Raw genomic sequence first — 24604 nt, 5'->3', positions numbered from 1 at the left:
ACCAATGTCAGCACAAAATGCAAAAACGGAGGCACTTCTATGTCATAATGATACATCAGAGTTCTGCTCAACTCTTTTTTAGAAAAAGAAGCTCAGACTTACACACATCCACTTTCTTAAGTAAATAATTGTTCAATGAAAGTTACCCTGGGAGGATTGCTGTCTCCAGCTCCCAAGCACTGCTCATCTGCTGAGCGGGGGGACTCTGACTGTTACGGAAATTGCTCTTAAATGTATAAAACACAGAAGAGAATTTTTGGAAAATCCCTTATTATTCATTAAAGCATTTTAGGGCCTCATTAATCCAGATGGGTTAATCGGTTGTTGATTTGCCAGGTTGTTAAGCATCCATTGTCAGATGCTGATGGGGTGTGAGAAAATATAATTCCGATCTACCAAAGAGTCACCTGAATGAGGCTAGCACTTCATCAGGGAAGGCTGTATCTTCCTCAGGGAAGGCTGTAGCTTCCTCAGAGAAGGCTGTAGCTTCCTCAGAGAAGGCTGTATCTTCACCAGGAAGGCTGTATCTTCTTCACCAGGGAAGGCTATATCTTCCTCAGAGAAGGCTGTATCTTCACCAGGAAGGCTGTATCTTCACCAGGGAAGGCTGTATCTTCCTCAGGAAAGGCTGTATCTTCACCAGGGAAGACTGTATCTTCATTAGAGAAGGCAGTATCTTCTGGGGATAAATTAAGCTGGATGCCCAGTTTCTTCTTTAATCTCCAAAACTTCTCTGTATCACAAAACATTCCTCATTCTTTGGGTGTTTTTTTTGTTTTGTTTTGTTTTGTTTTGTTTGCCTACCTAAGGTCTGAAACGATGTCAGAAGCCATTTTCAAAAGCTAGTTGGTAACAGGTCAACAGGTCAGTTGCACATATGCACTTAGGCACAGAAACCCAATATTTAAAGATGTGTGTGTGTGTGTGTGTGTGTGTACATGTCTGTATACGTGTATACACGTCTGTGTATACGTTTGTGTCTACACATGTTTACACGTCTAGACGTGTATGTTTGTGTCTACACGTCTATACGTGTATACATTTCTGTGTATATGTTTGTGTCTACATGTGTCTATGTGTTTGTGTATGTGTCCGTACGTGTATATTTGTGTGTGTCTGCGTGTGTGTGCATGAGTTCGGCTTTGACTTTGTTTCAAAGTTCTTAGCTAGAGCCTGTCCACATCTTTAGCCCTTCAGATACAAATGGTATTTGGGTTATCGAGGGGATTCTTTAGCCAGGGCTTAAAAACTCAACTTTCTTTCCAAACCTTGACTGACTGACAGTCACATAACAGCAGTGAGCACAGTGAGAAAAGTCCCTGGATTAGAAGTTGGAAAATATGATTCAGAGTCCTGGTTCTGTTTTAAAAGAGGAAGTGACCATCATTAGCAAACTGTCATTTCATCTCCCTGACAGTTTGAATTCATTTCATTTTCTCTCCCTTTAACAACAGAGCAACATTAATGTTTAATCTTTGTGTCACACCAAGAAAAGCTGGGGGTGTATTTCTACAAAGACAGACAGTCTCCATCCCTTTATGGAGCTTTCGATCTAGAAGAGACAGAATGCTTCCAAGACTATAAAGGACACCCTTAGTCAAATCTTCCACGAAGAAGATCCCATTTTACTCACGGAACTGCTCTAGATGCTCATCACTGTTGGACTCAGGCATGGCCGTGATGGTCACCAAGGGACACGGATTCCCTCCCAGCGTCTGGCAGAGGACATCTTGCCGGAAGTAGACCTCTTTGAGGTTGACACTCTTTTCCAGGATGTCAAGATGAGTCTGGAGCAGAAATAAAGCAGGCATGTATATTATCAACATTTTTTATAACAATAATAGAAAACAATAACAGCTTACATATAGTTTGGAAGTATTGTTGTTATAATCTAATCTGTCCTTTATGTATTGGACCTTGAGTGATTAAAAGGGGGCTATTTCTACTGTCTAGGAGAAACTCAGTGAGACTGAGCAGGAAGCATCATTCCTGCATGTTTTGGCATAACAGAAGATCTGTTTTCAAGTTGCACTGAAAGCAAGAGGGAGGAGGGCGGAGCATAAAGCGCTCTTCCTATCGCTGTGGCATATGAGGAAATGATAGAAAATGGAGACTTGGAAGGGTCAGGGGATGGGGTGGGGGAGGATCATGAGAAATGTGTTAATGGGTACAATGTACGTCATTTGGGTGATGGATACCCTAAAAGTGCTGGCTTGACCTTTACTCAATCTATGCATGTAAGAAAACTTCACGTGTACCCATAAATTTGTACAAATAAAAAACAGCAAACAATTTAAAAAGAAAAGAGACAAATCTAAGCATGCTTTCCTTAAAATTAAAAAAAAAAAATGTGGTTATCATGAAAATAGAACACGCCCAGAACACTGGGGAGAATGAGACAGAAAACTTCAACAGCACATAATATCATAGGGCCAAGTAATAGGGGGAATTGTGAGCACATTGAAAAAATAATAGACATGGTTAATCCAGGGGGACTGCTAAGCTAAAAGAACAACTAATAGCAACAAATTTTTCCTACCATACCTCCCCGTTTCAATACTTATTTAAAAAAAAAAATGGAATAACCATTGAAATTAGGACACCTGGTTAACAATCCTTTTTTCTTTTTGAGACAGAGTCTCACTCTGTCAACCAGGCAGGCTGGAGAGCAGTGGCGCGATCTCAGATCATTGTAACCTCCACCTCCCAGGTTCAAGCGATTCTCCTGCCTCAGCCTCCTGAGTCGCTGGGATTACAGGCACCCACCACCACACCCAGTTAATTTTTTGTATTTTTAGTAGAGAGGGGGGTTTTGCCATATTGGCCAGGCTGATCTCGAACTCCTGACCTCAGGTGATCCGTGCTGCTTGGTCTCCCAAAGTGCTGGGATTACAGCCATGAGCTACCACGTCCAGCCCCTGGTTAACAATCTTTAAGAATTTCGAAGAAATTTTCCCTAATCAAAACAGGGGCACTAGTCACAGAAAGGCTAAGAGATATTCCCCCACCCGCACTGCATCCCCTGACAGTGGAGATTTCAGTAACCATAGAGGGAAACACTGCCCCCTCTGCAGCACAAGAACACCACTGCCCAAAAATTATCCTCCTAGCTTAAAATGTAGAAAGTTTTTTCCACAATCAAGTAGGTATTAAGAGGGCCAAGGAGAAACCACCCACCTTATTTCTTGACAAATAACTAGCCTGCTAGGTAAATGAAATAAAAAATTTATGAATTTTTTAATAAAATGAATATGTAAAAATATTGACAAATACATAAAATATATGGAAAGGGAAGTAGTGCCTTCAAAAGGTAGAGGAAGTATTTACATGTGAAAATAACTTACTACAGATATGGTAAGAAGAATAGTGGCCCCCAAAGATGTTCATGTTCTCACCTTCAGAACCTTTGGTAGGATACCTTACATAGTGAAAGGGACTTTGCAGACATGTTTAAGATTAAGGTCTACTTGAAATGGGGAGGTCGTCCTGCACTGTCCAGTTGGGGCCAATCCAATCACAAAGTGATTAAAAGCAGAGACCCTTTCCTGGCTGCAGAGAACAATTGCTGGCCCCATAAGACCTCAGTCTTCCCTTGCTGGCTTTGAAGATGGAGAAAGGCATCACCAGCCAAGGAATGCAGGTGGCCTCTAGAAGCTGGAAAAGGAAAGGAAACACCCTCTCCCCACACAGCCTCCAGGAGAAACGCAATCCCAAAACCCTGGTCTTTGCCCAGTGAGATTCATGTCAAACTTCTAACCTAAAAAGCTGTACAATTTTTTTTTTTAAAAGTACCTGTTCCTGTTGAAGCCACTACATTTTTTATAATTTGTTACTGCAGCAATAGACAAGTAACATACAAGGGAACAAGAATGTCCTAAAGTGAGTAGAAATCCCGACATCTGAATAGGAATAGACTAAAACCTATTTATACTCTACTGAAATAGGTGAATTGCAAGGAAAAAGAAAAAGTGTCAAGAAAAGAAAAGATTACCAGATAATTCTATGGCCTTACTCTAGCCTCAGGGGCACCTGAAAATTTGACCTTGAGTCATATTCTCCTTAAAACTGAGAACCAAAATCATTTACCCACTCATAGCTTACTGTCTACATTAACATGACTATTATTCCCCAGCCTTCATCAGCATAACTTTACTGCTCTGGGAAGACAGAAATTACAAATAAATATATTGTTCATTTCAGGAATATCCCATCAACTCTTCAATAGAAAGCATCAACCCATCTTTGAGCCAAGATTCTTCGAATCCCTCTTCTCACCTCTTTTCAAAATCCTTGCCTTACAGTGTCCACCAAACTTAAACCATTACTTCATGATCCTTACTCAACCCTAATCAATCCCCCCACATTAAAATATCTGCCTTTAAGCCAGGCTTTAAGGTCTCAATAAATATCCCCACTTTGCCCTCTGCCCTTTGAGACACTAGTAAGATTCCATCCCATTCTTTCTCCTTTGTCAAGTAAATTAGTTTCCTACTACTGCTGGAATCACCACAAATTTTGTAGGTTAAGACAACACAAATTTATTATCTTATAGTTCTGAAGGTCAGTAGTCTAAAATGGGTCCCACTGGGCAAAATTCAAGGTGTCAGCAGGGCTGCATTCCTTTTGGAAGCTCTATACAAGATCTCTTCCCTTGCCTTTTCTAGCTTCTAGAGGTCACCTGCATTCCTTCACTCATGGTACCTCCCTCCACCTTCAAAGCCAAAAATTGCATCACTCTGACTTCTGCTTCCATTAAGTCCCATCTTTTTCTCTGGCTCTGATGCTCTTATCTCATTCTTTTACTTTTAAGGACTCTTGTGATTACCCTGCACCCAATCTGATAATCAAGGATAATCTCCCCATCTCAAAGTCTCTAATCACATCTTCAAAGTCCCCTTACCATGTAAAGTAACATCTTCACTTCACAGCATTGGGATATGGACATTTTGGAGGTCCCTTATTCTGCCTACCATGCCAACATGAGCAATAAACCCAACTGTGTCTTAGAAACAGGTTGTTCTTGTGATGTTCCAGAGAGCCAGGATTTGACACAATACTAAGTAAAGGAATTATAAGAAGCATGTTTATACCAGATTCAAGATAAACGAGAATCCAGCAGAGGCCCATGTATCTAACCAAATCTTTGTACCTAATTGTTATGATTGTCCATCAACTAACGAGTATCAGGTATTGATGAGATGCACCTGCATTGGAGATTGGGAGGGAGCCACATAGCCGAGAATACAAGATGACTAACTACACATACACGAGCACACACACACAACGTAGACAACTAGCTAAGCATGAAATCTGAAGGAAGCCTGAGGCTGATAGTATTCCTAGGCTGAGATGGTTATGTCCCACTCAATCTAATCTCTCATGACCACATAATTCCATAGTGAGGAGTTACTAGGACAAAGTAAGCTGTGCCTGGGAGTCCAAAGACTCTCACTAAGCCCTTTCTATGTGTGCTGTTTTGTTGCCCTCTCTGTATTCTTTCTTATGGACAAGTAAATTTAGTTCTGGATAAAGCCTAACCTGTGTGTTTGATTGACAATCTTAACTCACTGCTCATTGTTGCGTAGAATAACATTGGTACCCTATACTGAAGATTATTTTTAAACATGTATGTGTCCCTGTGTGGTGTGTGTGTGTGTGTGTGTGTGTGTGTGTCTGTGCATAAATAAACCCATTGTACCTATATGTATACCAAAAAAAAATCATTCTTGGCTCATATTTATTCTGCAACACTGCACGCTAGAGGAAATGAGGACTGCTTAGAGCTTGAAAGTAGAAGGGATTATAATCTAATAAACATATCCAAACAAGTTTTTGCTCATGAGCAAATGTAGCATACATGTTCAGACATACAAAAGCTCAGACAACATATTACCTTATCTTTATTGAAAATAAGGACTTGGCCCAGGTGCAGTAGTTCACACCTGTAATCCCAGCACTCTGGGAGGCCGAGGCAGGTGGTTTGCTTAAGCTCAGGAGTTCAAGACCAGCCTGGGCAACATGGCAAGACCCCATCTTTACTAAAAATAAACAAAAATTGCTGGGCATGGTGGTGCACACCTGTGGTCCCAGTTACGTGGGAGGCTGAGGTGGGAGGATCACTTGAGCCTGGGAGGTCAAGGCTGCAGTGAGCCTAGATCAAGTCACTCCACTCCATCCTGGGTGACAGAGCAAGACCCTGTCTTAAAATAAAAAAAAAAAGAAAGAAAGAAAAGGAGGACTTGAAGACACACTTCAGCTGCCCCCAAATCAAACAGAAAAGCAATATTAAAAGACTAAAATAAAATCCAGTTAAACAAGCTTACATCTAAATGACTACCTAAAAATATGGTTACTATATTAATATAAACATTAAAAAATAATTCTTTAGGGAGACAATACACATTATCAAATTTTGATGTCATCACCTAGCTCTAAAATGAACTTAAAAAGAGATGTACAAGGGAGGAAAAAGGTGAAACAAAATGTTAACGTTTTCAACTTACATCGATACAGTAATATTATTTAATTCTTGAAAATTGAAAGGCAGTACTTAGCATTGTGCCAAATGCAAACTCTCTAGAATATCACTAGAACAATGGGTCTCTAAAACAGAGTTGAGTTTATTGCTTATGTTGGTGTGATAGGCAGAATAATGGCCCTCCAAGGATGCCCATATTCTAATCCCTGCAACCTATGAAGATGTTATTTTACATGGTAAAGGAACTTTGAAGATGTGATTAGGAAATTTGAGATGAGGAGACTATCCCGGATCATCAAGTTGGGTGCAGGGTAATGACGAAGGTCCTTATAAGTGAAAGAAGGAAATAAGAAGTCAGAGCCAAAGAAGGAGATGGGATGTAATGGAAAAAGAGGTAAGAGGCGTGCAATTTTTGGCTTTGAATGTGGAGGGAGGTACCGTGACCCAAGGAAAGTAGGAAATCTGGGTTTACATTCTGGTTGCGTGGATTCTGAAAAAACTGATGTAAATTTTTTATTTAAGCTCTTTGTGACTCAGTTTTCTCATCTTTAAAAGGCACATAAAAATATCATTACCTGTCTCATGCAGTGGTTGCTATAATTTAGTTGTATAATGTATGTGAAGAGCATCTGTTATGTATGAAACAATAAATGTTAGCTGTTATTGTTAATGGAGAAGTATGAGTTCAAATATATTATTTTTAAGTAGTAAAAAGAAAGCACTAGTTATAAACCCTGAGGGTGAAAAAATGAAAGAAATGATGGTCCACATTGCATAAGAAAAAAAGAAAAAGAGACAACAGTGGTGAGGTATGGAAAATAGCATGAAACCAAAATGACAAGTAACAGTAAAAATTGTTTAAGTATAAACAGGCTAGTCAGCCTTAATAATGACAAAAATTTGGATTACTTTTTAAAATCCCACAGCATGTTGTATATAAGAGGTACTTTTAAAGAGAGAGAAAGGAAAAAAAAAGTATATGAGAAATGCTCTTAAATTATCTCTTTATTTTGTTTGCCTCTGTTCAAACATTTTAAAGGAGAAATATTGAAACTAAAAGCATAAGCAAACATAAATTAAGGCAGGCACGGCAATAGTAATATACAGCGAAGCCATATTCAAGATCAAGTGCATTAAACGGGATTTTAAAATCTTATTTTGATAAAGGGCACAATTCACAATGAACATATAAAACTCATAAATCTTAAGAATCAAATAATATGGGATTCAAATATATAACACAAAAAACAGCAGAAAGAGAAAAAAATTATTCTCAGAGTGGGAGATTTTAAGATAGCACCTCGGTCTTGAATAAATCAATGGCATAAAAATAATAATATAAAGTATTTGAACAATATTGTTTTTGTAGACATATGTCAAACTTTGTCTTTCCAGAGAATATTTTTTAATTTTTTTCTCAAATATTCATGGAACTGTAGCAATAATTAATCATACATAGAGCTATTAAAAACTCATTAGATTCTTCCCCCAAAAAAGCAGAAATTATACAAATCACATTTTCTGACAATTAAATGAAATTAGACTTAAATAAAAATGGTTTTCGACACAGCAAAAATAAAATAACCACTAGAGAATAGAAAATATCCTCTTAAAAGAAGCTTACTGGAAAAAAATTCATAGGTTACAAAAATCAATATTAAATTATTAACTAAAGCCCTGATATAAGAAGTAGACATCTGGGTATCCCATGAGAGATGGCACAGAAGAAGAATGGAAATGTCTCCATCAGAATATCAATCACGTTTCTAAGTCATCCTGGAAAAGGAAAATTCCAGCTCCTTAGTTAAGAAGGTATGGATAGTGCTGGATTCAGATTATAGTCTCTGTGATCATAAACAAATTATTTTTAAGATTTTTATAAACATTTGAGTGAAAGCTGCTCTCAGTATTCTTTATTATCAAAATCTAGACTAAATGTAGCCTGCCTCACAATTACTATCAAGATTCCGAGGCTCTAAAGCCAGAAAGGGAAACTTGGTTGCAGCATTTCCCAAAATATATCCCGTAGTGTGTAAATGCTGTGGTGTGAACAAGGAGGTGGAGAAGGCAGGAAATTCATAGCCAAAGTGCTTAGAAAATGTTAAGTTAAAGAAAATGAAAATATTTCTGTGGATGCAGGATTTCTCAGATTCTTTAATATTTCAATATGCATTGTGAACTGTTAGAAGAAAAACTAGCACAAGTGCTTCATAAATTTAGATGACCATTAAACTTTTCTTCTCCAAACATCTCAAGAGACTGAAGTACTATAGAATATGTTTTGGGAAACACTGTCTTGCTGTATTATTTCTATGAGCTCGCTCTCTCTCTCTCTTATTAAATCTGTTTGTTTCACATTTTATTATGGCCACATGGGTCCTTGCCAATGGTGAAGCTTTCTCAACTAAAGCCCAAATATAAACTTAGACACCTATAGTCAATTGATTTTTGACAGAGGTGCCAAAAACACGCAATGGGGAAATGACAGTTTCTTCAATAAATGGTGTTGGGAAACTGAATATCCACAAGTGGAAGAATGAGAATTGATCCCTTATATAAGAATCAACTCAAAACGGATTAAAGACCTAAGCATAAAACCTGAAACTGTAAAGCTATGAGATGAAAACATAAGGAAAAACCTTCATGACATTAGTCTGGGAAGTGATTTCTTAAATATGACCCCAAGAGCACAGACAAACAAAGCAAAAGTAGACAATAGGATTCCACCTAACTAAAAGGCATCTGCATAGCAAAGGAAACAATTCACAGAGCAAAGAGACAACCCACAAATTGGGAGAAAATATTTGCAAATCATACATCAGATAAGGGGCTAATACCTAAAATATACAAGGAACACCTTGTATACAAGTAACAGTAACAAGGAAACAAACAACCTTATAAAAATGGGCAAATGGCCTGAATAGGCATTTCTGAACAGAAGACATACAAATGGCCAACAGATACATTAAAAAAATATGTTCAACATCTCTAATCATCAGAGACATGCAAAATAAAACCACAATGAGATACCACTTCACACTTGTTAGATTGGTTATTATCAAAAAGATGAATGATAGCAAGTGCTGGTGAGGATCTGGAACCCTGAACACCATTGGTGGGAATGTAAATTAGTGCAGCTATTTTGGAAAACAGTAGGAAGTTTCCTCAAAAAATTAAAAATAGAATTACCATACAATCCAGCCATCTCACTCCTGGGTATATATCCAAAGGAACTGACATCAGTACATCAAAGAGATATCTGTCTACGCCCCTATGTTCAGTGCAGCATTATTCACAAGAACCAAGATATGGAAACAACCACAGTGCGCACTCATGGAGTTTTATACACACACACACACACACATACATACATATATACATACATACACAATGAATTACTATTCAGCCTTAAAAAGCAGGAAATTCTGTCATTTGCAACAACACTGATGAGCCTGAAGGACATATGCCAAGTGAAATGCTGGGCACAGAGAAACAAATACCACATGATCTCACTTATACATGGAATATAAAAAAGTCAAACTCATAGAAACAGAGAGTAGAATGGTGGTGACCAGGGCCTGGAGGAGCGGGAACAAGGGGGAGGAATGGAGAGATGTTGGAGAAAGGGTACAAAATTTCAATTAGACAAGAGGAATAAGGTCTGGTCATCTATTGCATAGTATAGTAATCATAGCTTATCATAATACACAGAATTATTCCAAAATCCCTAAAAGAGTAATTTTAAGTGTTCTCACCACAAAGAAATGGTAAGTATGTGAGGTGATAGATATGTTTATTAGTCTGGTTTGATCAATCTGGAACATATTCATGTATCAACACATCCCATTGTACCCTATAAACATAAGCAAGTATTATTTGTCAATTAAAAATGAAATGAAACTTTTATAAATAAATTAAAAATAAATAATAAACACAATCTGTAAAAAAAAGAAAAAGAAAAAAGAGAAAAGGGGGAAAAAATAAATGAAAAACAAAAAGCAGTAATCGTCATTCTGTGATATTACAATTAAGCCATAGCTCTTTGGTGCCTGATATCAAACTTTAAAAAAATAATAAAATCTAGATTTTATGAATCAGATATGGGGAAGCAGGTTAGGCATAAGGTTGGCCTATAGAAGCCACCAAGCACTATTAGCTATGAGAGACAAAAAGTCAAAAAGGTATCACAGGGCACATGAGCACTGTCCTTCAAAATAGTGTTGGCTGGACAGGCTCCCAAGCAGCCCATGTCAGAGAAGGCAAAGCCTGAAAGTTTTCTTCTCTCATGAGTTATCTTTTAATTTGTTATTATTATTTTCCACAACAATATTACAAATCAACAAATGCCTAATATTCTCTTAGCTTAAGCTCACTCTATTAGTCCATTCTCATGCTGCTAATAAAGACATACCCGAGACTGGGTCATGTGTAAAGGAAAGAGGTTTAATCGACTCAGTTTCACATGGCTGGAGAAGCCTCACAATCATGGCAGAAGGTGAAAGAAGAGCAAAGGCACATCTTACACGGTGGCAGGCAAGAGAGTGTGTGCAAGGGAACTCCTCTTTATAAAATGATCAGATCTCATGAGACTTATTCACTATCACAAGAACAGCATGGGAAAGACCTGCCCCCATGACTCAATTAATTCCCATGACACATAATTATGGGAGCTACAATTCAAGATGAGATTTGGGTGGGGACACAGCCAAACCATATTACTCATTTTCTGTAAACTGCAATTTTTCATGGATCCATCTCCCTGCACCCCTCAATGAAATCTCCCTCCTGTTGGACCTGCCGTCAGGTCCAGCAAGTATCTAACACTTCTACTTTTAGGGGATTATTTTGACTTCAGTCATATAAAAGATTGCTAGAAGTAAGCCAAGAATAAATTTCTGTTGGATTTCCTTTTGCAATAACGTTTTTGTTCTGTTCTCCTAAAAATGATCTCCCATCTCTGGTCCAGAAAAGTTATGCCTAATTGGATATTGTGGGGATCACTGATGAGAAAAGTAGGACCTCTGAATGCATGTGCCAACTGACTGTAATTACAGCCCTGTGGAAGCCACAGGGGTGGGTTTCTTTATAAAAATGTGAATGAGTTTAAGGCAATTGTAGAAACCCCCAGAGAGACTGACTTCTTAAAAGAAAATCCTGTCTGTGAACAATATCAAGCTGATAACCTTAGCCTGCAGCCTCATCCTGTGTCTCTCCACAGGAGTCCTCAGTCTCCCTTTCCTTTATCAACTACTCCCTTAAAACTTCGATAAAAGACTTCCTTGACCTCAGCAGGGTAACCTGCTGATGGCTACTGATAAAGTGAGAAGCACTATGCACTCAAAAACCATTCATTTTCTATTGTTATCCCCTAAACTGCTGCACTCTCTGTTCCCCTAATTTAGAAGAAAGCCCACTCCTAAGGAGATGGCCTATTTTATTTGTCTACTGCCTAGATCTCAGTTGTCACTTAAATACACTCATCAGAGAATCAAAGACTTCTTATCACAAGAGAAGAACAAATAACACCTTAAGCTAAATAAAAGCTACAAGAATATGCTGCAGGCATGTTCTGATGAGCTTTCTCAAACTGTCTCAGTCTGCCAATATTATGCTCCCCAAGTTAAAGGGACTTAACTTTAAAAATGTGAGAAATGATTAGTCTCTAGATATCTACTCACAGATTTGTCAATTATAAAGAAAGGATGGTTTAATATTCCTTGTCCATTAAAAATTAGCAACGTTATATTATGATGATTTAGAAAAAAGAGTAAGAAAAAAATAATCATAATCAATTACCCCAAGAAAAAAATCAGTAGCCTTTGTAATTTTTGAGGAGGGGTCTTCCATTTGTTTTTTTTATTTTAATTTTAGTATGAATTATGGAATGGGTATCTTCCAATCAGTCCAACAGAGAAAATAATCACACATCATCATAAAAAACAATAAATGCTTTAATGGTTACCATCTAGTATTGCTTACCAGATGTAGACACTTTGCTAAAACTTTCCAATTAGCAATTATTTAATCTTCAAAATAGCCTATGTAGTCATTGCTTTTTTGTTTCCAATTTTACAGATGAGAAAACTGAGGCTAAGAGAAGTTACATAGCTTGCCTGTGGCTACACAGCAAGGAAACACAACACCTAGACTAAAATCTAGACCTGCCTGACCTGGAAGCTTTCTTTCTTTGTGCCCAAGACCCTGGAATTCAGATGTCCTTGTTGTCAAAGACTTTATCACTCATGTACATATTAGCTCCTTCAGAATGGCTTTCCATGTTCACCTCCTCAACATCAAGAACCTTTATTGGGGTCTGTCATTTGTCTGGCCTATACAAGAATGGATCTCTGTCAACTGATTACCTGACAGTGCTGATTTGTGACCTGCTCATTGCATCTTTGATCTGCCACATGTAAGTCCACATTTCCCACTTGACACTTCTTAAACTCTTCATTCATTCTGAGTCTTTCATAAGATATTGTGCATGTGACATTCTAATTCCTTTTCTATTCTTTCTTCTTCTTTCTTCTCTCTCTCTCTTCCCCCTCACCCTCAACCCACCCCGTCTCTGGAGATAACAGTATTCACATCTTTCACAGTGGGTATATGTGTCTGGTAAAAATTCTGCTCTATCCTTTAAGGTCCTTAAGCTCTCCCAATACATGGATTCTACTAATGACCACTTTTTTTGTCTCGTCACTTTATACAGTTATAAGTTCTCAGTGAGATCCCAATTTTTTACCTCCTAAAATATTCATCAGAAACTCTCTTGGGGCCCCATTTTCAACCAGTACTACTGGCTACCTAGGGGCTATTTATAACATAATTCTAATACTTTAACGATTATTGCTAACACTTTAACAACCATTACAATTACTGACAACTTGATATGGCTGATTAAAATACAGCTTTTGTTTGCTTCAGAATTACAATAGTATATTTCTTTCTTTTAGCTGTATTTTAATGCTATAATATGAACAATTATCCAACAGACTTGCTGGCAAGCATCTGAAAGATATCCATTTGAAAGAACCAAATACTAATTTTCTTATTATAAGAGAATAATAAAATTTTGAAAGTTTCAAAATTGTAGTCACGTTGAAAAACATCCAACATACAAGTCCTTTGCTATAAAAATGTTTGTAATTATTAAATGTAATCCATATTATAAGAGACTTGCAAATTATGAATTCCACATGGAAACGTATTTTCTACCCCTCACCATAACCCCCAAGTAACATACAGTTAATTTTCCCCTTGGGGTATCATTCACGTTTAATTTATCACTGATCTGTTGGAAGAAAAACTGTTTCTCCTCAGGACATGTCCAAAAATAAAAATGACTGGTTAGCATTACAGAATGTACTCATTTTGTCCATGATGGGAGGAAGTTTTTTTTTAAGAGAAGTCACAGAGTCAATTATTGTCTTAAACCTAGAGAGGACAAAGACTGTGAGTTATTGGAAATGTAAAACCTAAAATTGAGAATACACATTTGTCACTTTCAAGTAACAAATTGTCTTTCTAACCCTGTTTTGCTTATTTAGGAGAAATAAGTTATCCCTCTTTCTCATTAACTCTCCACAAACTTCCCTGGAGGAAGACATTCACAGTCAGTAGGCTCACAAGTAACAATAAAAAGTCATAAGCAGTTATAGCTTATTGTAATTAATAGTAACAGTAATAGTTATTAATACTGTTAACAGTAACAAGCCAATAAGCATCAATTAACAAGGCCTCTCTTTCCCTCTCAGTGAAACTAAGTGACTGGTGGAGAGAGGGTAGTCCTCTTTTTTGTGTGTTTTGTTTCCCTTTAAGATGAAATCATCTCCTCATTGAACCCCCACCCAGTGGTTCTTAGAGTTATTTATCAATTGCAAATTTTAGACCCTGTATTCTGATCTGAAACTGTGTCCAGAAGGTAAGCAGGCCCAGAGGCACAAGGTAAACAACTAGGTACCATCAAGTCAAGGCCAGGTTGAAAGGGTTACACAATTTGAATCAGCTTGTAGGCACCTAGCAAGAATCCATCGGAGCATCTTGGGGTAAGAATTAGACCATGTTTGGAAAGAGACATTATCTCTCAGCTGAACCACATCCACAGCACTCAGCATTAAAGATATAAACTGTGGGTTGGTGATTTGAATTCAAACATTAGAGATGTCTGTATCATCATACAATGATGACTACATGTACTCATAAAACGACTGCATCTTTTAGCAGCTTACGAATGTAATGGCAAGCAATGACACTGATCTGACCCCGGGGCAGAAATTCTGAATTTCTTCCACACTTTTCTACAGGGGAATAGAAAACCACGGGAATACACCTCAAAGGCTGATGTTCTGTTCCTCCATGGCCGCTAGCTAAATGTGGGACTTCTGGTCTTAGTTCTTGCATCTATAAACGTTAAGGGTGAATTAGACAACTTCACCAACCCCTTTGCGTTCTAATGTTTTATACGAATGGCCACCAGGAACCTTATCAGAGTCCAAGATATTCTAACAAGTGAAAAGAACAGTGTCCTAGATCCATGATCCCTTACCCAATGGGAAAGGCAAACACATAACATATTTTAAAAGGAATCCCCTTCCCTAGCAGATTTTTTTTTCTTTTCTGGTTTTTGCTTTTGGTTTTGTTTTTTCAGATAGGGTCTCACTTGGTTGCCCATGATGGAATGCAGTTGTGTGATCCTGGCTCACTGCAGCCTCAACCTCCTGAGCCCAAGTGTTCCTCCATCTCAGCCTCCCAAGTAGCTGGGTCTATGGGTGCATGCCACCAGGCCTGGCTAATTTTTGCATCTTTTGTAGAGATGGCGGTTTCACCACGCTGCCCAGACTGGTCTCGAACTCTGGGCTCAAGCAATCCTCTCACCTTGGCCTCCCAAAGTGCTGGGATTATAGGAGTGAGCCACTGTGCCCAGCCCACAGTAGACTTTTCATGTGCAGTGTTTCACAGGCAAGACCATAAAAACAGCTGTTGAAGGGAGATCACGAATCTTGCCTGTTCCGTGTCCCTAAAGGCAACAAAACATGTTTTATAACAAATGTGGCTTGTTACAGCCTAGCTTGCAACGCACATTACTTGGATTAACTTCTTGAGCTCTCTGAGTGTGATACACAAATAATACTAGTTGTGTATCTTTTGCAATCTGGAAAACAGTAAAAATATCTCTTTAGGCAAGACAACACATGGAGAAGAGGACAGATGCACTTTCATGAAGCGGTGAGCCACGTGGTTCCAGATATGCCTTCTCTATGTGAAAAATTACCATTTACACCTGCACATTCCTTTTGAAGGAAAAGATGTTCTTGGTTATTATCTTTTCCAACTCCTTATCACAGCCTTAAAATGAAAATGCTCATCCTTCAGGCTAAGTGATATATATACACACATATGATTATAAATACGCTAATAACATTTTAAATTAACACAGAGGATGAAAGTGCTTTATAGAAGATACTGGAGCTCATTTATCCTCAGGATATCCATGAAATGGCAGCAGTAAGGGATAGTTTGCCAGCTTTTTCAAATGACAGAAAACTGCATGGTTTAAGCAGTCCGTTTTCTCACAATTGTCTTGTGAACTTTTTGCAGGGCCTTATGGAACACAGGAATGCTAACTGTGAGTCTGCACTGACTTCTACGCTCCCTCATAAAAAGATTGTGGTTCTCTGTTGCAATGATCTAGTGTTTTATTCTTACACTTTTCTCTTCCACCCTGGATCCTTCTAGCCACCTCCAGCTCACAGTCATTGGAACCACTGGAGATGCTGGCGTGGCTGCGTGCACACAGACTCAGAAGTTTCCCAAGCTCTACCTTCCTGCTTTCTCCATTCCTCTGAATGACTGAATTTTCTTCAGATTTGCATCTCAGCTTACTTGCATGGTCTTGCTCTCCATACAACTCCAACCTACTTCATACTTAACTTGACTTTTTAAAGATAGAGTCTCTTAAGAAATGCCCCCATGTCTGCCCCAACTTGCAGACCACTTGGGCCTTTGGAATGTCACTGATCAAGGCTCAGCCTTGTGCTCTATCCAGGGAAGGAGATGGGACAATTAGAAAGCACCAAGTCAGTGACAACAAAACCTGGCTCCTTTAGAAAGGCTCTAGTTCCCCTACATCCCCCTCTGCCCCCCATCAGGATGTCAGGGTCTCTAAAATGTTCCCAGGAAAACCTCAGAGCACCCCTTCAGTCCTGCTGGAGTGATGCTGTAAAGAGGAAGTTACCATGAGGGCTGTGTAGGTATAGGGATAGTGGTAGGCCAGGTAGCAGACATCCTCATTGTGTGGGAAGGTGACAGCAAAGGTGAGGGTATAGTAGCACTTCCCAGATGCTCCGCCTGCAACAGCTGCACTCTGGCGATAATGATTTCTAAAGAGAGAGGAGAAGAGAAGAGAATAAGGGAGAGGTGGGAGGGGGGTGCAGGGTCATCTAGGGTCCTAGATGCTATAAATCTTGTGCATTATATACTGTCCCGGCACAATGGCCTTCACTTGAAACATTTCTGTGGGTGAAACTGAGAAAAGGGAAATGTACAAGTGAACTTACTGACAGTTCATGAGTCAGTTCAGCAACATGTAGCCTGGCCCATCTGCCTCCCAATTGTGCCATATATGCTACCGACCTTTCCTTGCTGTCTGAAAATGAGGACTATATAGTCACTGAGCTAGAACATCGAGGAAAATGTGAACAGTTCTGTTTTTCTTGGGTTTCCATTGGAGACATAAACTTTATCACCCAAATTTGGGTTCCCCCAATCCCTATCTCTCCCCAGCCCACATAGGATTCAACTCCTTCCTTTCCCCTCCACCTGCCAAGTAGATTTATTAGCAATCACATGATATATTGAGTTCCAATTCAACATTTAACATATGTCATCTTATGTTATTATTGCAGCAACCCATCGTGTGGATGATGAAACAAAAGCTTAGAAAAGTTAATTCGCCAAAGAACCCAAAGCTAAATGGTAGATACAACACTGAGACCCAGACCTCTCTGGCTGCAAAGGCTTTGTTCTTTCCACTGTATATTACTTTCTTCCCAAAGGAATATATTTGTCACCTCAAACGTGGTTCAGCTTCATAAGGCTTGAGAGTGCACATTTTCTTTTGTCAAAGATGAAGAACCAATTTTGATACTTCAGAGAACAGTATCAAAGAAAATTGCACCCAGAAGTCCATTCCGAGCAATATTTTCCCCACACGCTGCCAAATGATGCTGAGACAGCTGCGCAGGATTTCCTGAGAAATGTTATCATCAAGGCTGCATTATAATGCAAAATACACCCGGACACCAAGATGTAATTCCACCTTTGAACATTTACAACATTGGCTTACTAGTCCATTGTGCTTTTGGTTTTATTGGGGGAAAGGGAAGGGGAAGGGAAGAAATAGTAGGTAATTATTCTTGTGTGTTCTTGAAAAATATAACAAACATGGGTTATTCTTTTCTACCTTTTTGCTACCTTCATGCCACTCCCTACCTAAGCAAAAAGTAAGCACGGAAGAAAGAGATAGAAAATCTGTTATTTTATTTCTCATGGTTTTGTGGCTTTTCAATATTTATACACCTAGGAATGGGACTAAGGGAAGCTGGTAGCCCACTGACTATGACCTGATACCTTTAACTTCCCTCAGCTCTGCCAACATGCCAATCTGGAGCCTTGGTCATGCTAGGGAAAGGAGGGTACCCTGTAACAACGTAAGCTCAAGTGGCTGTCACACCCAGGTTTTTGTCATTGTATTAATAGAATCCATTTCCTTTGTGCCTACAGAAATAGAAATTTTAAAACAGTGTCTTCCCACATGGTGTGATATGGATCGCAATGCCTAATTGGGTCTACTTTGCCAGATTGCCCCAAAGTTCTGAAGCTTCTCCAAAAGCTATAACTCTGGTTATTAGAAAGTATGTAAAGAAGCAGATGGTAGCTCAGAAAGCATGCAAGTTACATATGCTCTACCTCTTATTTGCTTTCTGATTTCCCTTGTAAAGGCTCCATGCAAACATACACTCAGTTTACACCTTGCTGAACAATAAATGCTAGTCAATTACTCCTCTTTACAGGAAACAGCAGTTGAAATAAAATGAGCCAGGGATAACCAATCAAAGCGTGGAAGAGTGCTTCACTTGTAAGCATATATGTGTGAGTGCACACACAGATGTGCATGTATTCATGAATGTAAAGGCAGATGGAAACATGCACCTTGTGCCTCACTGTCCCCAGTTCTTTGCCTACAAATGGTGGAGACAGAGCCTGTATCTTGACTAAAAATAATAGGTGTCCCTAAGGGCCAGTAGGGTTGGTCTTACTTGGCATGGGCCTTGCTTCTTTTTAGGTTCCCCACTGCACTATTAGTACACTAAAGTCACATCACAAGCACATTTAGCCTATGCAAACTCAACCTGACCACATTCAACCACAGGAGACAGCAAGAAAGAGAGAGAAAAAATAAAATCCATGTATTTATCTCTATGTTCTTGCCCTCATTCAGACCAAATCTGGACTCCAAGGAAAAAACAGCTGCAGTGAAATGGAAAGAGAAATAAAATGGGCCAATCCTTAGCTCTTGAGCTTCCATGGGCTCAAGATTTAAGGGAAGTGTAAGGAATTCAAATGGTAGTTCTGACTATGTCAAATCTGCATTCTCACACCACCAACATACACACACACACACACACATACACACACACACATGCATACACACACACACTCTCTCTCTCTCTCTCTCTCTCTCACCTAACATGCTACCCGCCCCCCCCCCCCCATGCTTCCCACCTTGCCTGGACATAGCAGCTGTTCAGTTAAAGTTTGTATAATACGTGGACCCAAGACTCCAGGAGTAATAATTAGGTTGTTCAATGTATTATCTCCAATCCTAATGACATCCTTTCAAGGTGAGTATTATTACATACATTCTACACATGGGAATTAAGGCTCACAGAGGTTAAGTGTCTAGAGCAATTCCACACAACAAGTATAGTAAACAAGATTTAACCCCAGTTGTAGGCTTAGCTCAGAAACTAAATTTTTTTTATTATATCACCTGCTTCTTAGGAATGGGTTAAAAAGGACAAGATGTCTTATGCCCAAGGTAGCAAGTAAGAATCTGAAGTTTTGGTCTTCATAAATCAGAGCTGCCTATGAACTTACAGTCTAAAATAATAGAAAAAAATGTAAAATAATCAAGACGAGAGCTAATAAAATGATCCATATACTATGACTTTTATATCATTGGTATTTGATGCCACTAAGATGTTTTTACTAATTATTAAAAATAATTGCTAGCATTCATTGAACACCTATTATGCACTAGACACTGTTCTAACCTTTACATGTGTTTTATCTCATGTCATTTTATCTTCAGAACACTTCTATCAGGTAGATACCGTTATTATCCCATTTTAAGATGAAGAATCTGAAAGAAGTTGGTATAATTTGCCCAAGGCCACACCATTAATGAGTGGTGGAAGTTTGAGTCAAAGAACTTCCTCTCCTCAATCTGTTCGTCTAGATGGAGAAGCAGCCTGGTGAAAATCAGGAGTGATCTTGAAGATTAGCTGGATCCTATTGGTCATCTGGGGTCAAAGATGACCTGGGCTGGGTACATCCAGCAACTTCACAGCTAAAAGGCTTTTTGTTTGCTTTTCCATTCCCTGAATCATTTATCTTTGGAAGGATCTGCACTTTTATAATCATAAAGACTTCAATGAAGCAAGGAGCAAGTACACAAAGGCATAGTTATGAACTCAGGTTATTTCCATTTGTACTTAAAAATATGCTGGAAAGTCATTGTTTCTTTTCGGCAGGGTGCGTAAAATAAGCAAATGCCATGATGGAGAATGGATTAGATAATCTTATAATGACAATGGCTCTGTTTAACAAGGGTGCGTCATTTCACTTAACAGGATCTAATAAGGCAGAGCAGCGAAGTTGCCAGGCTTCCCTGTGTCTGCAGCATTTCTAATATTCTATATAACACTAAATCTCTCTCTTGAGATCCCGCGGAAGGATGCATGATGGCAGAGCTCTTGTATGACATTCATCTTCATGAGTGAGCTGTTCCATCTCCTCTCACGAGCAGAGATAAATGTCAGAAGAGATCAGCCGTTGTGTATTACATGGCCACTCTAAGCGCATAGCTTCCCTCCCTCTGCCCTTCAGCACCAAAATTACTTTAGACCAGAGCTGGAAGAGAATTCAAAAAGGTGTGTGACTGTGCACATCAGAGGAAGAAGCAGACCACAGGGAACTAAATAAAAAAGAAACTAAAAGGGCCCTTGCTTACTTTTACGAGAGGCAGGGTAAAATGAATCTGCCCATTTCTGTTCCTCCCTCTCGAGGGGCATTTTTTATTTTCCAGCCTAGTGGTCATCAAGGTGGAGAAGAGCAGGGGGTGGAATAGAAGGGGTGGGAGGTGCTCCAGGGGAGGGGCAGAGTGATCAACTGACCACAGGCAGAAAATATTAGAATTTCTCCTTAAAATGAGTATTATCTAGATAGTAAGAAAGAAATTAAGTTGTCTACTATTTAATATGGGGATTGGCATGGCTGTCTCGATATCAACCTAATGTGATGGGTAATTATAAAACAAACTAGATGATGGAGCAGCAATCTTATCCACTCATCATTGTTGTATTCCAGGGCTGGAGTATGAAAAACACATGATACTCTGCATCTACGGTTTTTATATGTTAGTTAAGCATCGATTGTTGCATGGGAGAGGTCTCCAAAGGGAGAAGTGGGAACAGCTAGCTCCCTTCCTTTTTCTTTTGCTTTTAGCTTCCAGCAAGGTATTTAAGTTTACAGAAGCTTACTTTGATTTACAGATTGTATTACCTAAATTAAACTAAACCTCACAAACTAGACAATTACTTTTTAAAGGAAAATCTTCTTACAAGCCATCTATTGATGATAAAATTAAATTGCAATCAAAATGACCAGAAAATGGCAGAATGGACATAGCCTACCCCTTACCCTTAATATTAGGTCTTTCTCGGTAATTCTCATTTTTGTTAAAATAATCTAATCAGATCTAGAAAGTTAATCAAAATTTCTCAAAATTACCAAAAAGACTATTTATAACTACATCTAATGGTAAACTCCACAGCAAAATTCTAGTGTGCCCTAAGCTGTAAATAGCATAAAGATGTAACAATTAGGTAGATATAAACTATTATTTATTTCATCTTTTTTTCCTAATTTAAAACTCTTCACTTTTTGCATGCTTTCTTATGTGCATAATATATTAGTATAGTAATGCATATATACTTTTTTAAATGTATAAACTAATCTGGTAAGAACACATACAAATATATCTTATTGATTAGTGGCACATTGTCAAAATAGTTTGGAGACTTTCTATTTGATGATGATTGGCCCTACAGAGTAGTCAGCCCACATCCTTAACTGTTCATCATTGCTGTCAACTTCAACTTCTGAAAGAAAATGCAAATGCAAATCCCATTTCTTCTATGTCTCCTTTTTCCTTTCACCCTTCTATAAACATGCTCAGATACCACGGCTCACAGTTGTCTCCACAGTGAGCACCCTGGCATCCTCTTAAAACATGGCACCAAGTCTGGGACTTTAACAGCATAATAGAAATAGAGCAGAGTTTCTAAAGATATATTGGAGACAAGGAAATAGGGAAGTAAAGTTCTCCCAGATTAATATACCAGAGATAATAAAGGCAGGAGAGAAGCAAAGAACTCTTCTAAAGCAAATCAACTCAAAGATCAGGATGGGTAAATAGGGAGAGAGATATTGTATAATCTAAGGCATCATTTTACAATTGAGAAAGGTGTTCTAATTTGTGGGTGAATAGAGATTACACATATCTATCCTGTTGTTACATCACATTATTGGGAATATGTTAACACAACGTGGTGAATAATTATAAAACAAACTACATTACAATGTAGCAATCTTATCCATTCATCTCTGTTGTATTCATGGCTGGAATATGAAAAATGAATTACATTATACATTCATGATTTTTTTCTCATCCCTCTGTTGCTCTTTAATCACATAGTAATTGTCTTGCTAATAACTCTAAAAGCTATCAGCATTGATTCTCCTAAGGTCAAGGCTGTGCTTTTGAAAGTGTGGCTTCTTCCTTCTTTTGGGAAATACGTGGTCCCCTTAGCCTTCTTATTCCGCAATTCCAAGAGGAGCATCCTCCAACGGGACATTTATACATCCCATTAGGAAATAATGCAAAATGTTAAGTTTGTCCAATCTGTTACTAACTTTCAGGTCCAAGCCAGCTCTAAGCTGAGTCTTTCACATTTACTGAGAATAACTATTTTAAGAGAAAACTAAAAGTCATTCTTGACACACCAAGGTCCAAAAGTAGGTTTTCATATTTTTTTTTGCTGCAGTTACAGACTATCACCTTGAGGTGATTTTTAATCTAAATCTCTCTGAACCATAAGAAAGGCCCTGAGAGTCTTAAGATAGGTGAGCCAGAAAGTAGTTGCCATTTAGGTGAATGGAAAACCAACAAAGTCATAATACTGTGCAATTTTTCTAAAGGATATAAAAAAATCCTCTAAAGGATATAAAAAAATCCTCTTTAGATTCATATCCTAATAGATCAGGGATTGAATACCTCCAACTCTTTTATTACAGACTGCTAGTCAGCCTGGCTCTGTGTCTTGTAGACTGTCATTATCTCCATGGTGATTTTTGCCTTTGTATCTGATACAGCAACAAGATTCTTGACCTTTCCCATCTATCAATACTCCTATCCTCAAAGTCTCAAAAGCCAAGAGGAATAAGGGTATATACTCTGTTTCTTTTCCATAGTGACAACTATCCCAAACTCCAGAATGTCTGATCATACTTTTTTAGAGGCCTCTAGTAATTTCAGAAAGAGATGAAACTTACTTTATTTAAGAAAGTAAGTACTAGTCTCTCAGTTTTTATAAGAAACTAGCACTGAACTAATAATTAATTATATATATTCTACCGCTCATAGCAATCCCTATCCTTATTTTCTTATAAATTTGAATTTTATTTTTCACCTGAAGAAAATGTAAACATAAGCAATCTAGATGTCTGGAACGCATTTCTTTCATCAAAATAAATGGACAATTTAAAGTTCATTATAACTTTGCAGGATAAACTGATGAAACTGGCGACTGATCAATGATTGAAGATGAATTTTGAAACTCCTCCCTCTTTTATTTTTTTTCCACAAAATTACCTTGCTATGGGGAGGAGTTACTTATGTGTAATTGTCACATATTCACCCTCCTGTACTTTGGAAAACTAAACCACAGATGGGGAGAAACAGGATAAAACATCTCAGACATTTCACTCTCTGGGTTTAGTGGAAACAAGTAAAGAACTAAGGCTTGACGCACTAATCACAGGTAGAATCTCTGTGACTTCTAATATCTGACAACAAGATCTAAAAGTTTTAATATGTTTAAATGAAGATAAACTCTTTCAGCAAATCAAAAGGTATTTCTCGAGGTCTACTGTGGGTGCCAGTGAATATGTTTATACCTCTGAAGGGCAGGACACTGGCCATTAGGACAGTGACAAAAAGTTTAGCAGACAAGCACAGATTGCTGATATTTATAAGATCAATATGGAAAAGTGGGAAATTGAGAGAAAATTACAGGACAGAGAAAAGGAAGCTAACAGCGCTCTAACTTACTTGTAATAACATATTTCATAGCCTGTCCGTATCCAAGTGGGTTTGCCAAGAAGAGCCTCCTTCACAGAATACAGGGTGGGCTGCATCCCTACACAAAATCAGAAAGGAATTAATCCATGAGGGAAAGAGAATTGTTCTGGGCCAAATAATGACCCCCAAAGATACATAGGTCTTAATCCCTGGAAACTGTGACTATTAACTGTATATGGCCAAAGAGATTTGCAGATATGATTAAGTTAAGGATCTTGAGATGGGGTGATTATCCTGGTGAGCCCTAAATGCAATCACAAATATCCTTGTGAAAGGGAGGTAGAGGGAGGTTTGACTATAGAAGAGATGCAACGTGGCCAGGCATGGTGGCTCATGCCTGTAATCCCAGCACTTTGGGAGGCTGAGGCCAGCAGATCACAAGGTCAGGAGATCAAGACCATCCTGGCTAACATGGTGAAACC

At 38.4% G+C, this 24604-nt stretch overlaps 1 protein-coding gene across 1 annotated transcript in view; it reads right to left on the bottom strand.

The window, feature by feature from the left end:
• Nucleotides 1-24604, bottom strand: part of AGBL1 (AGBL carboxypeptidase 1) — a 534408-nt gene that overhangs the window by 376957 nt on the left and 132847 nt on the right. The window contains 3 exon segments of the mRNA XM_009250131.3: nt 1634-1787; nt 16713-16857; nt 24153-24240. Coding sequence (XP_009248406.3) covers nt 1634-1787; nt 16713-16857; nt 24153-24240 — 387 coding nt within the window.

This window comes from Pongo abelii, chromosome 16 (assembly GCF_028885655.2).
Source record: "Pongo abelii isolate AG06213 chromosome 16, NHGRI_mPonAbe1-v2.0_pri, whole genome shotgun sequence".
Classification (NCBI taxonomy): domain Eukaryota; kingdom Metazoa; phylum Chordata; class Mammalia; order Primates; family Hominidae; genus Pongo; species Pongo abelii.
The sequence above is the reverse complement of the archived record's forward strand: the minus strand, read 5'-3'. Positions and strand labels throughout refer to the sequence as shown.